This window comes from Carassius auratus, chromosome 4 (assembly GCF_003368295.1).
Source record: "Carassius auratus strain Wakin chromosome 4, ASM336829v1, whole genome shotgun sequence".
NCBI lineage: Eukaryota > Metazoa > Chordata > Actinopteri > Cypriniformes > Cyprinidae > Carassius > Carassius auratus.
The window spans coordinates 13,297,601-13,311,035 of NC_039246.1; the positions used below are offsets into that span (position 1 = coordinate 13,297,601).

The following is a 13,435-nucleotide window of genomic DNA, read 5'->3' on the forward strand; positions in this document are numbered from 1 at the left end:
ATGTTTGGACGTTAGTAGAGTAAGGTTTTAATCTGTGGTAAATACATTTTAATATATTGATCAACACTCTTTCAGATTAATAACAGTCTCAGCGCCATCTGCTGTTGAATATGGAGAAAATTGTATTTTGTTCTATTTTCTTTTATTTTACTTTGATTCATTTCTTGTATGCCGTTTTGTTTCGCTTCTCTGTTAGAGTATAATTAACAAGAATGTCTCAATCTGTGAAATCTTACGGTTGTATTAATGTTAACAAAATGCTAAATAATAATAATAATAATAATAATAATAATAATAATAATAATAAAATTGCTTATTTAAGTGTAGGCCTACCTTGGCATTTCTTTATAGGGACAACGCCTAAACCATGCTTGTTTGATCGTTTGCCATGTAAAGTTGTCAGAACCATTTCTTTTGATTTATAAAACCTGATTTAGACATTAAAATACTACATTTTAAAGTTGAATATTATTAAGATAATAAGATATTTACAATAATGCACACGCCAAAAGACTAGATGGATAGATAGATAGATAGATAGATAGATAGATAGATAGATAGATAGATAGATAGATAGATAGATAGATAGATAGGTGTGTGGTTGAAACAACGAAAAGTTATTTTTACAGCCCTATAGAAAGTAAAAAAAAAAAAAAAAAACACATATTCCAGACCTGGAAGGAGTATAATCACGCTTGTGACACATATTTTGCAGATGTGTATGCAATGCATTTCCTCTCATTTTCATTGTTGTTTCATGTTTTCACCTTGTTTTCTTTTCATCCTGACGAATAAATAGAGTATGTAATGGTGTAATGTTACTGAATTATTTATTGCCTATTGTCTGTCTCTCTCTCTCTCTCTCTGTCTGTCATGCTCTCCCAGCGTGACTTTCTTAATAAGGATCACTTTAATAAAAGAACATCGAGTGTTCTACTAAATAGTGTTTGTTTATTAGTTTATATGTGATTTATTTTTGGAACTTGATCATCAGTGAATCTTAAATTTAGCTGAGTATACAAAAGCAGTTAACTTGGCCTAAATAAAAGATGCCATGTGAAGTGACTGGAGACTAGACAGGCGTGACGTCAGACGCGCGCTGTCAATCAGAGACTCGCGAGCTCGACTACATCAGGAGCTTATCGTTGAGAAGAGCATTTCAGTCTGTAGTTTATGCATAGGCATCGCGAAACCTCGTTAGCTTTATTCGGATCCTCGGCATCTCTTTCTTTCCTTTAATTCCAGCCTTATGCGATGGAGAAGAGGGCGCTTTGGACATCCGGTTATTTTGTGCGCTTTGTAACCCTCTTCCTCTGCGCACGAGCGTCAGACAACCTGCCACTGTGTAAAGAGGTAAATGACATGTCACCTTTTTGTAAAATACATACATTTTGAAAATAATGACAGTTTAAACCAGGCACGACATAGGCATATTTTGTTTCTGCATACACCTATTTAAAATTAATACTAAAATGTTATTCGCATCATTGAGAGCTTCTAAAAAACCTTTAATGCGGATTATCGTTATTACGTATTTTTCTTTTTTTAAGACAAAAGCATAATAGTTATGTATGGACAAAATCCGTGACGAAAAGGCAAAAAGAACATATTGTTATTGACATTAAAATGGTTACGGACGAGGATCCTATGATATGATGACGCGGCGCTCAGCTGGCCAATCAGATGACAGCTCGATTATTGTGTGTTATGCGCTGCTTTCGCGATAAAGAGCTTGTGAAATGGATTCATATGAACTTTAAACATATTCATACAACGCAAATGGGTCTCCACCCTTCATTTAATTTGAAAAGACTGTCGTGTTCTTGCCTCATCCATATTTGCATACAAAGACGCGTTTATTAAAGGGCCACTTCACCCAAAAATGAACAGATGGATGCTGGGCAGAATGACAGCCTCAGTTACAATACCTTTGGGACCCTGGACCACAAAACCAGTCGTAAGGGTCGATTTTTTTAAAGATATTCATATATAATCTAAAATCTGAATAATAAATCATCTTTCCATTGATGTATGTGGTTTAGGATAGGACAATATTTGGCTGAGATACAACTATTTGAAAATCTGGAATATGAGGGAGCAAAAAATCAAAATATTGTCCAAATTAAGTTCTTAGCACTGCATATTACTACTCAAAAAATAAGTTTTGATATATTTACGGTAAGAAATGTACAAAATTTATTAATGGAACATGTCATTTCCTTAATACCCTAATGATTTTAGGCATAAAAGAAAAATCAATAATTTTTACCCATACAATGTATTGTTGTCTATTGCTACAAATACATCCGTACTTATGAGTGGTTTTGTGGTCCAGGGTCCCTTTTGCTGTAACTGCATAGAAAAACATTCTGTTTTATATATAAAATTCCGTTTTGAAACAACACGGGGTGAGTAATGATGACATAATCTTTATTGTAGGGTGAACTGCTCCTTTAAGAGTATTTGTGGGGGATGCTGGGTAATAGTGGCAGGTGCAGGTACACCATTAGTGATAATGTGTGTGCTGTAAATGTAATCAAGCATTACCAGGTGACAGGAACCTCCAGTGGGATGTATTTATCATCTTCCTGAAGACAACAACTTCATTACACTGTATTATGGTGGTATATGTAATTTAATACGTGTGTTTGTGTGTGTGTGTGTATGCGGTCAATTTGCCGTTTGTGTGTAGCAGGCCCCTAAAGGAGCAGAGAACAATTGCTGAATTTTAGAGCATTGGACACACACTGATTTGCATAACAGATCTGTCAACAAAGACACACACACACACACACAAACACACAGGAAGTATTTAGTGGCCTCCTTATTTCAGGTTGTTATCAGAGTATATCAGACTCTTCATTCATTACCATCCACAACCAAAAGCAATGAGTGATCATCATGACAACAGTCACACGGCTCCTGGCCGTTGCCCTGGAGACTGTCCGGGGACAAAAGGCAGATAGTCAGACCATCCCCACCCCCTATTGTACACACAAATGAAACCTAACTATTTGTTACATGTGCCTGAGAGTTTTAGAAACAGTAAAATATCAGGTAGGGGTGAGTTTGTTTGCTCAATCAAAAAAAAAAAAAAAAAAAAAAGGAACAAATTATGTTACATGACAATATTTTTTCAAAGGGCACTTTCTGTAAAGATGCTTCATGGGCAATTTTATTTTGTTGCTAAAAACCTTATATAATATTATAAAATATATATATTAGTTTATTTATTTATTTAAGGCAAAAAAAACTTTTTTATGCATGTTAAAATAAATTTTGTCCATGAGTTTCTTTCTTTCTTTCTTTTTGTTATTTATTTATTTTTTGCACATGTATACATATTTTTTTTATTTAATTAAATTAAAAAACATTTAACACATAATGGTAGCTGTGTTGATGTAAACTTTGGGATAAGCTGTTCCAGTGGTTAGAGCAGAAAACATGACCAAATAAAAAGGGAAAAAAAAGCCACTGCATTAAAATATGCTAAATATTAAACTCTTTATCCTTACTGGTTTATGAAATGGTCACTTTTAATGACCGTAATTTGTGGTTGATGTAAATGTCTGAATATGTCAGTGTGAATATTAATATGTTATGGACAGATTACTATACATAAAAAATTTAACAAATATATATGTATATATATATATACATACATACATAAATATTATATTGTATAATATTATATGCTTAAATATTACATTTATATTCTAACTACCGGTACTAATATCTTTTTTCCTGGTGGATTATGAAAAATGGTCACTTTTAATGACCATAACTTGTGTTTGATGTAAATGTTTGAATATGTTGATATCTGCATGTGTGTTTCAGACAGACTACTACTTCGAGTACACCGAGTGTGACAGCACAGGCTCCAGATGGAGAGTTGCCATTCCTCACAGCCAGGGAAGCTGCTCAGGCCTTCCAGAGCCTGTCAGAGGCACAGACTGCAGTAAGAAAACAACCACAGATACACACTCTTAATGGACATGCACTGCATTACTTAAAATATCAAACCATATGACATTTAATTTAAAGATCACTGGCTCAAACACACTACAGAAACATTTCCTTCGTTTTATAATTTGATATCAAAAGCAATGACATTTATTCAATTTAAGAGTGTCCAAAAACATCTTAAGGTCTTTGTATTGTGTCACTATTGAGTCCGTGCTTACTTGTTGTGCAGCTTTTTCTTGTGAAGCTGGGGAGTTTTTAGAGATGTCATCCCAGCAGTGCACATCATGTGCGGCTGGCTCTTATTCGCTGGGCAGCGGTGTGCGTTTTGACCAGTGGGACTCCATTCCTGCGGGATTCAGCAGTTTGGCCACATACATGGACTCGGGAGGTTCGGGAGACGAATCAATGACCTGCAACAAGTCAGTGCCGAGTTACATACTGATATATATATCCATATATTCTATAAGCTTTTACAGATCTGGATCTACCGGTGTTGTTTAATTGCAGTTCTTCATGGACACCTCAGGGAACTCACTTGGAATCCAACCGTGACGACTGCACAGTGTCACTTGTGTATGCAGTGCATCTCATGAAGCAGGGATCCGTCTCTTTTGACTATCAGTATCTCGACAGCAACGTCTTCTTCGAGTTCTTTGTGTGTTTTACTCTATACAACTTGGTTGTTTTTTTTCTACAAATGTGTTGAAGTGAAAATATATCTCTAAAAATAACGTTTTATTTCTGATGCAGATTCAGAATGACCAATGTCAGGAGATGGACCAGACAGGGAGTGAGAAATGGATCAAACTCACCTCTAACGGAGAGTGGGGAACCCATACGGTTAGTGAGTTTGTTCATATTTAAAGGGACAGTTCACCCAAAATTGACATTTCAATGATCATTTACTCACCCTCATGTTGTTCCAACCCTGTATGACTTTTTTCTTCTGCTGAACACCATAGAAGATATTTTGAAGAATGTTGAAACCCAAACTGTTTAGTTACCAAATATCTACTTCTGTGTTCCAGAGAAAGGTTTGGAACAAAATGCGAGTAAGAAAATGGTCACAGAAAATACATTTTTGGGTGAACTGTCCCTTTAAGGATTTTGCAGTATTGTGTTTCATAAACCCATTTTTTTGTTGTTGTTGTATGTCACAGGTAAACCTGAAGTCAGGAACTAATATTCTATACTGGAGAACCACAGGAATGCTCTTGGGTGGGAAACCAGTGAAGCCGGTCCTTTTGAAAAACATCCAGATCGAAGGTGTGGGATTTTGCTGAAATCATGTTTGCTTTTGTGTCTCACACCCTTCTTTTGTTGGGATATTTTATTTGTTGGGATATTTTATGGTCATATGATATACGTTCTGTTTCTTTCTTTATACACGTTTTGTGTGCAGGTGTGGCATACACCTCAGAGTGTTTTCCATGCAGGCCAGGCACCTTCAGTAAAACCCCAGGCTCTTCCTCATGTGACCTTTGCCCCAGGAACACTTACTCTGGAAAGGGAGCCAGTTCATGTACACCATGCTCCAAAACACAGTACTCCCGTACGAACACACAAAAATCAATCATTCAGATGATTTCTTACATTCTTTGTTGTACCAAACAATCTACATATGGCTTGCTGTTATAATTTTAGCAATACAATCCAGTAACTAAAACACTTTTTCAGTGTGTATAATGTCTCTAGTATGACCATTCATCCATTTTTTCCTGGTCGGTATTTCTAAATTGCCTAAAATGTCTGGGGTTTACTTTGTTTTCCTATCGTATTCATACTTACTGAAGGTTATGACTGAAAAGTAGTTTGACCAATAGTGAGCAGGCATTGAACATAATCGTCCAATTGGACTCTACTACTCTAGGACTGTAGTGAGCATGTCAATAGGAAAACAATGCCAAAATCTGGATATTAAGCAATAAGGAAATCCTGGCTGGGAAAAAGAGGACATATGGTCACCCTAATGTTTCTCCACGTGTGTGTGTGTGTGTGTGTGTGTGTGTGTGTTCTAGAGGAGGGATGGTCGCAGTGTAAAGAAAGACCTCCTTGTTCAGAGAAAGACTATTTTCAAATCCACACGGCCTGTGATAGTGATGGCAAGGTAGGGAAATTATAATGCAGAATGTGTTTTGTTGTAAATTATGTGTGGACAATTTGTTCATTTTTGTATTGGTGTGTTATTATTTTAGACCCAGATGCTGTACAGGTGGGTGGAGCCTCAGGTGTGCGTGGAGAATGTGACTGGTGCTGTGACTCTGCCCCCTTCAGGAGAGAAAGAGGACTGTCCACCCTGCAATCCGGGCTTTTACATGCACAACTCTTCCACCTGTTTACCCTGCCCTCAAGGCACCTACTCTGACGGCACCACAGGTATATAGAAGCACATTAATATAGATACATTCTCATGTATTATGCAGCACTGTTGGTTTACTGGTACTGGTGTTTAACAGAGAAGATTTATTTTGGCACAGAATGTCAAAGATGCCCGGGAGGAACTGAACCATCTTTGGGATATGAATACAAGTGGTGGAATATCCTGCCAAGGAATATGAAAACGTCTTGTTTTAATGTGGGCAACTCCAAATGTGATGAAATGAATGGTAAGAGTAATAGAAATGGAAAAACTTAAGTAAAAAAATACATTACTAATTCAAATACTGTACTTAATTCAAAAAGTTGAAACACTATGATTACTAAAGTGACGTGATATTCAACCAAGTATGGTGACCCATACTCAGAATTCGTGCTCTTAATTTAACTCATCCAAAGTGCAGACACACAGCAGTGAACACACACCCGGAGCAGTGGGCAGCCATTTATGCTGCGGCACCCGGGGAGCAGTTGGGGGTTTGGTGCCTTGCTCAAGGGCACCTAAGTCATTGTATTACCGGCCCGGACTCAAACCCACAACCCTTGGGTTAGGAGTCAAACTCTCTAACCACTAGGCCATGACTTCCCTTAAAACTATTAAAGCTAAATGATAGGAAAAATGTATAGCCTGAATTAACTGAAGTCGCTTTGGATAAAAGCATCTGCTAAATGCATAAATTTAAATAAAAATAAACATCTTTAACACAAAAAAGTATTTTTCTATCTTTGTAATAAAAATTACAAGAGCACATATTTAGGAGCACAAAATCACACATATACCTACTAAAACTAAAATGTGAAGCTAATTAGAAATAAAAATCAATTTTTTTTTTTTTTTACAAAAGCACATAACAAAATTACTGAAACTTAAACTAAAATAAATGATATTAGTCCCTTATATATGTATATATATATATATATATATATATATATATATATATATATATATATATATATATGTGTGTGTGTGTGTGTGTGTGTGTGTGTGTGTGTGTGTGTGTAAATAAACATAAATATTCATAATAATTAACATAATAATTAATGTAATATAAATTTAATATTAGAATATATTATTATATTAGTATTTATAGTTCAAAATTTCTCATTCAGTTCAGTGTGCAGCTGATTTTTTGTAATTATTTATGAAATTTACTTGCACTGAGTGAACATGGTCTCATCACCATTTTTCAGGTAGTAAATATGATTTTTTTTATATAAATCATAAAAAAATCATATATATATATATATATATATATATATATATATATATATGAATAGCATGCATGCATCACAGGCCAATGAAGTAAATGGTCCATGATCCGATGCATTTGTTTCTGTAGGTTGGGAGGTGGCTGGCGACCACATTCGTGTCGGAGTGGGTGGATCAGATAATGATTACCTCATCTTAAATTTACGAGTGCCTGGATTCAAGTGAGTCAGATATATAATTCCACTCTTAAAATGTTGGTTGTGCACAGGACATTTACAAGGTTTTTTTTTTTTATCTCTCTCAGACTTCCTACTTCTGTGGATGATGCTTCAGCTACTGAGTTTGGCCGAATCACGTTTATCTTCGAGACCGACTGCAGCGCAGACTGCGAACTCTATTTTATGATAGTAAGATAGTTATTTAACCAAAACAGTATGTGAAACAGTTGTATGCACCAACAAAGAAAAATGTAGTATGTAGTATTGCTATTGTTATAAAAATGTTATTTCTGAATGTCCTCTGAACATTCAATATGTACAGTTTTTAAAATACAGGTTTAAAATACAGACAGTAAGGAAACTATTTTATCATTTTGCAAGCATTACAGAAATGTTGAAATGAATGTGCTCTGAAGTAGTAGCATTTAAAAAATGTGAATATAAACGGATGTTCAACTAAAACGTTTCAGAAAAAATGCATCATTAATGATGTATAACTAATGTTTTTGTGGTAACATTTTGAGAATAATAGTCCAGTCATCATAGTGAATTAATCTGCAAGTTATTTACTAAATCAATGCATTTGTTTCCATAGGACGTAAACAGGAAGAGCACAAATGTTGTGGAATCATGGGTAGGAAGTAAACCGAGACAAGCGTACACCCACACCATGACCAAAAATGCTTCGGTTTCTTACACATGGGCTTTCCAGCGCACCAACAAAGCCTCTGATGTAAGTATTTACAACAGAAATAAATACCTTTAATGTCATGTGGAAAAGTTCTCATTCGCTGCGTCTTTCTCTCACAGGTGCGTCAGTATGTAAATGACATTGCAAAGATCTACTCGATCACAGTGACTAATGCGATGGATGGTTCAGCGTCCGGTTGCCACGCCTGTGCTATGATGAGTCAGCAGGACGGCTCTTCCTGTGTCCCCTGTCCCGCTGGACACTACATCAACAAAGACACCAACCAATGCCAGGAATGCCCACCCAACACTTTCCTCTCTGGGCATCACATTTATGGCCAGGAGGCCTGTCAGCCCTGTGGTCCTGGAAGCAAGAACAACAAGGTATGAGTATAACAAAGAGGTAATGCATGACTATGTTGGTTTTTAACATTGTTTAACATGCAAAATGTGTGTTTTATGTGTCCAGGAGCACTCTGTGTGTTTTAACGACTGCACGTTCTTGCATATGGATCGAAACCAAACGCTGACCTACGACTTGAGTGCCTTGAGTTCAGTGGGGTCAATCATGAATGGGCCTAGTTTCACCTCCAAGGGAACTAAATACTACCACCAGTTTAATATCAGTCTGTGTGGGGCTGAGGTACTCTCACATACACACATCTCTATCTTTAGCCGACTAAAAATAGATTGCTTTGATTGAAATTTGATAGCTTTTACTAGTTAAGATCATCACAAAGTGCATATTTTGTTCTCTTTCTCAGGGGAGGAAGGTGGCGGTGTGCACTGATAATGTTACGGATCTGTCCAGTAAGGACCTGCAAAATGAATCCGCTGACCTTAACAATTTCGTCAAGACATTTGTGTGCCAATCGACCATCATCCCTGCAGATGGACGGGGCTTTAGAACATCACTGTCATCTCAGTCCATCAGCCTGGCTGACACTTTCCTTGGTGAGCTTATTCTTTAACAGTATTTAACATGCATGGCCATTCACAAGTTTGGGTTCAGTAAGATTGTGTGTTTTTTTTTTTAACGAAGTCTCTTATGCTCACCAAGGCTGCATATATTTTCTATGTTAATATATTTTAAAATGTAATTTATTCCTGTGATGCAAAGCTGAATTTGTAACTTCATTACTCCAGTCGTCAGTGTCACGTGATCCTTCAAAAATCATCTTTTTTATGCATTGAAATACAGAGAATATATCTGAAATTTGCCCACCTCTAATCTACAGTAAAGTTTTTTTACATGGCACTTTTGTGTTTAGCTCCCTTCAGAACAGAGGTGTTCTAATTTCTTACTCGTCTCATTTTCTTCATTCTTCCATTCTCAGGAGCTTCGGTTCACAAAAATCTGGACGGGGTCACTGTCAGCTCAGACCTCTTCCCTGAGTCTTCATGGAAAGTTCCAGATATCAACTTCTTCTATCGGTAAATAAATAAAGAAAGATGTTTCAAATAGGTAGTTGATGTGTGCAATGATATTTTATTTATAATACAAGTATTTTTTTCACCTCAGCTCTCCACAGCCCACGGCATCCTGTCTGAACGGCCGTAGCACAGTCGTGACTCTGCGTTGCAATCCTGAGAAGAGTGCACGAGGCGAGCTCACTGTGCCGAGGTGTGTGTTTTTCTATGCTTATTATCTATATTTGTTCACAAACGGATTGTCGTCGAAGCCCAACAGCTGAAATATTACCCATGAGTGAAACACCACTATTAATATAAATGCTAATACAAATAACATTCAAAGGTTTCCAGTCCAGTTAATTTTGAGTTGGGTTCGAAATGCACTGAAATGAACCATTCTGCTAGAAAATGTTCCACAAAAATTGTCGGACTGATTATGTGCATTTACAAAAAAATGTAATTGCTTGAAGAAAAGACAATGGTAATGTTAATCACAAAAAAACCCTTCTTTATTGTGTGTTTAGCAAGTGCCCAGCAGGTACATGTAATGGCTGTGAGTTTCATTTCCTCTGGGAGAGCTCTAGCGCTTGTCCTCTCTGCACTGAAACCGACTACCATTCGATAGAAGGAGCATGCAAAGGAGGAGTGCAGGTACATTTCTTTCCACAAATGCATCTAGTATCATTTCTTTGGCATCGTTCTGATTAATCATGTATCCTTCTTGTAACAGGACACCCTCTATGTGTGGAACGAACCAAAATTTTGCACCAAAGGAGTACCTCTCCCGAACAAGACCTCCGCCCACTGTGATGTGGTCAACCTATGGGTGAAGGCCGGAATTGGGGGCGGAGCCTTCATGGCCGCCCTCTTGGTTTCTCTCACATGTTATTTCTGGAAAAAGAACAAAAGGTAACACGCTGTCAATGGAAATTCAGCTTGAGATGCAAAAAGTGCTTTTTGATTTTTGACCTCTTTTCTTTTTGGTACAGGCTTGAATATAAATACTCCAGACTAGTGATGTCGGCCAATAAGGACTGTGAGTTGCCAGCAGCGGACAGCTGTGCATTAGCAGAGGGAGAGGGGGAGGAGAATGAGGATGATGTTGTTTACTCAAATACTGCTTCGTTACTGGGTAAACTCAAAGCTATCGCAAGCAAGGTCAGTTCATTGTTGTGAGCTTGATGTCATTCTGAAATATTTTGTTAATATGTTAAATTTATATTAATTGAAGTGAATAATGTACTTATGGATTCAGCTAGTGGACATACATGGATATCATATGATACCAGTGGGATTTATTATTAATCAATTAATTACTGGTCGCACAACAGAAGCCTGCCACAAACATTAATATTATATAATAAATATAAGTTAATATTTTTTATTTAAAACGAATGCAAATTCGCTCATCCATTATATAGTAGTATATACAGTACACTATACAGTGCACAATTAAAAGTTTGGGGATTCTATTTTAAATAAATTGAATGGACATATTAAATTAATCAAAAGTCACAGTAAGGAGATTTATGTTAAAAAATATATTTACTTTTGAACTTAAATGATATCATGTCCACCAGAATATTAAGCAGCACAACTGTTCAGCATTGATAATAAAAAATAAAAAACAAATCTTGAGCACCAAATCAAATATTATAATGATTTCTGAAGGATCATGTGAGGATGAAGACTGGAGCAATAAAGCAAAAAAAAAAAAAAAAGTCACAGGAATAAATATATTTATATAGAAAACAGTTATTTTAAATTGTATTCATATTTCAGAATATTATGATTTTTACTATATTTATCAAATAAATGCAGACTAGGCAAGCAGAACTTCTTTCAAAAACATTAAAATCTTACAGACCCCAAACTTTTGAATGGTTGTGAATGGTGCAGAAATGGCTTTTTTAAAAACAGAAACAGCTTTTGCTAAATTGAGATCAAGAGAAAGTAAAAAACAAGATATTCAAAAATAATGTACAGCCTCTAAGTCTTCCATAACAACTTGGAGATGATACAAACATATTTTACGCTTATTGAGGTTAACTAAAACACATTTTGTATAGTTTTTTTGTTTTCATCTAATGTTTTATTTACCTGTGCTTGGCTGCAGGCAGACGGAGACAACAGCGAGTCAGTACAGCTGAAGTCTTCTCAGTCAGAGAGATGGGTTTGGGGATAACTGGAGGAGAGCCCGCTACTGAAGGAGAGAAAGAGACAAACACTCATGGAGTTTTCAGTGTTTTGACACTCCTGCTTCGGTTTCATAATATTTCCAGCAATCCCCCGTCAAATGTCTGAGAACATATCTCTGTAGGGTCTCTCTGTGTTGTGAGTCAAAAAGCAGGAAATCTCTCTAGGTAAAATAAAATTTGCCCCATAAAGTAACTGTATAACATATATACCGCTAAAATGTGTCAAAGGTTGCAAAGCATTGCTTTCTGAAACAAATCACAATCTATAACCATACACCACGATCTCCCACAGACACAGGGGCATCAGAGACACATTTGCATCATGGTGTGTGTGAACAATTGGACCACTACTGCAAAATGAGCCTGAAAAAACTGTATGTTTGCTGGTATGGGTATATAAGGTATATTTTTCCTGCTTCTTCACACTAGCATTCATGCAATTATATCTAGTGGTTGGCCAACAGATGGAGACAGAGTCTTACCTCTACGCAGAGCTTCTTTAGTTTCGGCTCAATGCCAAACATCACACAGCAGATCTAAAAGAGAGAAGAAAGGCCCTTCCTTCATGTATTACAGAGAGAACCGTCCTCTCTCCACATCTCTCCTCTGAGGAGAACAAGAGACAATACCGTTTTCTACTTTGTATTTTGTATTGTTGTGTATTTCGAGCTGTATAAAGTTGTGTTGAAATATATGTTCTGTTTTACTCCCTGATTCTGTTTCTGCTTTAATAAACTTTAAGAGCGCTTTAAACACGGAGCAAGTGTGTTAAGTATACAGAAAAACACACCAGACCAGTTCATAAGAACACTCTGCTAAAATTCGCATTATAAAAACATTATTTCAAAATGTCCAGTTTGAGCCTTTTTTTTTTTTCAAAGGAACATTCCATTTGAAATTTTTTCAAACATTATCGGAATGTTATGTTTGAATGTTCTAAATGCTCTGTCTGTAATACTTAAAACAATTTTCTGAGAACATTTTTTTAAAGTGAACGACTTATAATGTATTAACACCATATGTAATCACAAGATGTGACTTGCCTGCATTATTTCTTGGTTCCCTAAAAATGTATGACTCGTACGAGAGCAAGTCCAGAAATTTAAGAAAGGGAACAATTATCTAATTATCCCATGGTGTGAGATCTACGAGACAATATACAAATTAAGTTTGCACTCACTAATATTAACATAAAAATACATAAAACTGGGCACTAATATGCATTAATTTAACATGTCTTAACAATGTATTACCTAAAAATCATTATTTTTATTCAGCTCGCCACTGCTTAACTGCAATGTATGCTGAAAAATGAATATGGCATATTTTAGCTTTTGGAGGCAGGCATTTTGTAATATTCATGT

The 13,435-nt window shown here is 36.2% G+C and overlaps 1 protein-coding gene across 1 annotated transcript; it reads left to right on the forward strand.

Annotated features, from left to right (window-relative positions):
* Nucleotides 1–1,121: 1,121 nt before the first annotated feature.
* Nucleotides 1,122–12,824, forward strand: LOC113059260 (UPF0577 protein KIAA1324-like). The gene is made up of 22 exons (XM_026227631.1): nucleotides 1,122–1,353; nucleotides 3,838–3,958; nucleotides 4,196–4,385; nucleotides 4,474–4,621; nucleotides 4,717–4,806; nucleotides 5,127–5,232; nucleotides 5,369–5,518; nucleotides 5,985–6,073; nucleotides 6,162–6,342; nucleotides 6,444–6,572; nucleotides 7,683–7,773; nucleotides 7,857–7,959; nucleotides 8,366–8,503; nucleotides 8,581–8,844; nucleotides 8,930–9,103; nucleotides 9,225–9,414; nucleotides 9,798–9,894; nucleotides 9,983–10,084; nucleotides 10,398–10,524; nucleotides 10,604–10,782; nucleotides 10,863–11,031; nucleotides 11,990–12,824. The coding sequence occupies exons 1-22, from the start codon at nucleotides 1,255–1,257 to the stop codon at nucleotides 12,056–12,058; spliced, it is 3,006 nt and encodes a 1,001-aa protein (XP_026083416.1). The 5' UTR covers nucleotides 1,122–1,254; the 3' UTR covers nucleotides 12,059–12,824.
* The last annotated feature ends 611 nt before the right edge of the window (nucleotides 12,825–13,435 follow it).

Excerpts from the sequence above, each read along its gene's own strand:
- LOC113059260 (XM_026227631.1), top strand. The coding sequence starts at position 1,255 with ATGGAGAAGAGGGCGCTTTGGACATCCGGTTATTTTGTGCGCTTTGTA. Across the intron at positions 7,960-8,365 it reads GCGAACTCTATTTTATGATA|GACGTAAACAGGAAGAGCAC; the intron begins GTAAGATAGTTA and ends TTGTTTCCATAG. Across the intron at positions 10,783-10,862 it reads TTCTGGAAAAAGAACAAAAG|GCTTGAATATAAATACTCCA; the intron begins GTAACACGCTGT and ends TTTTTGGTACAG.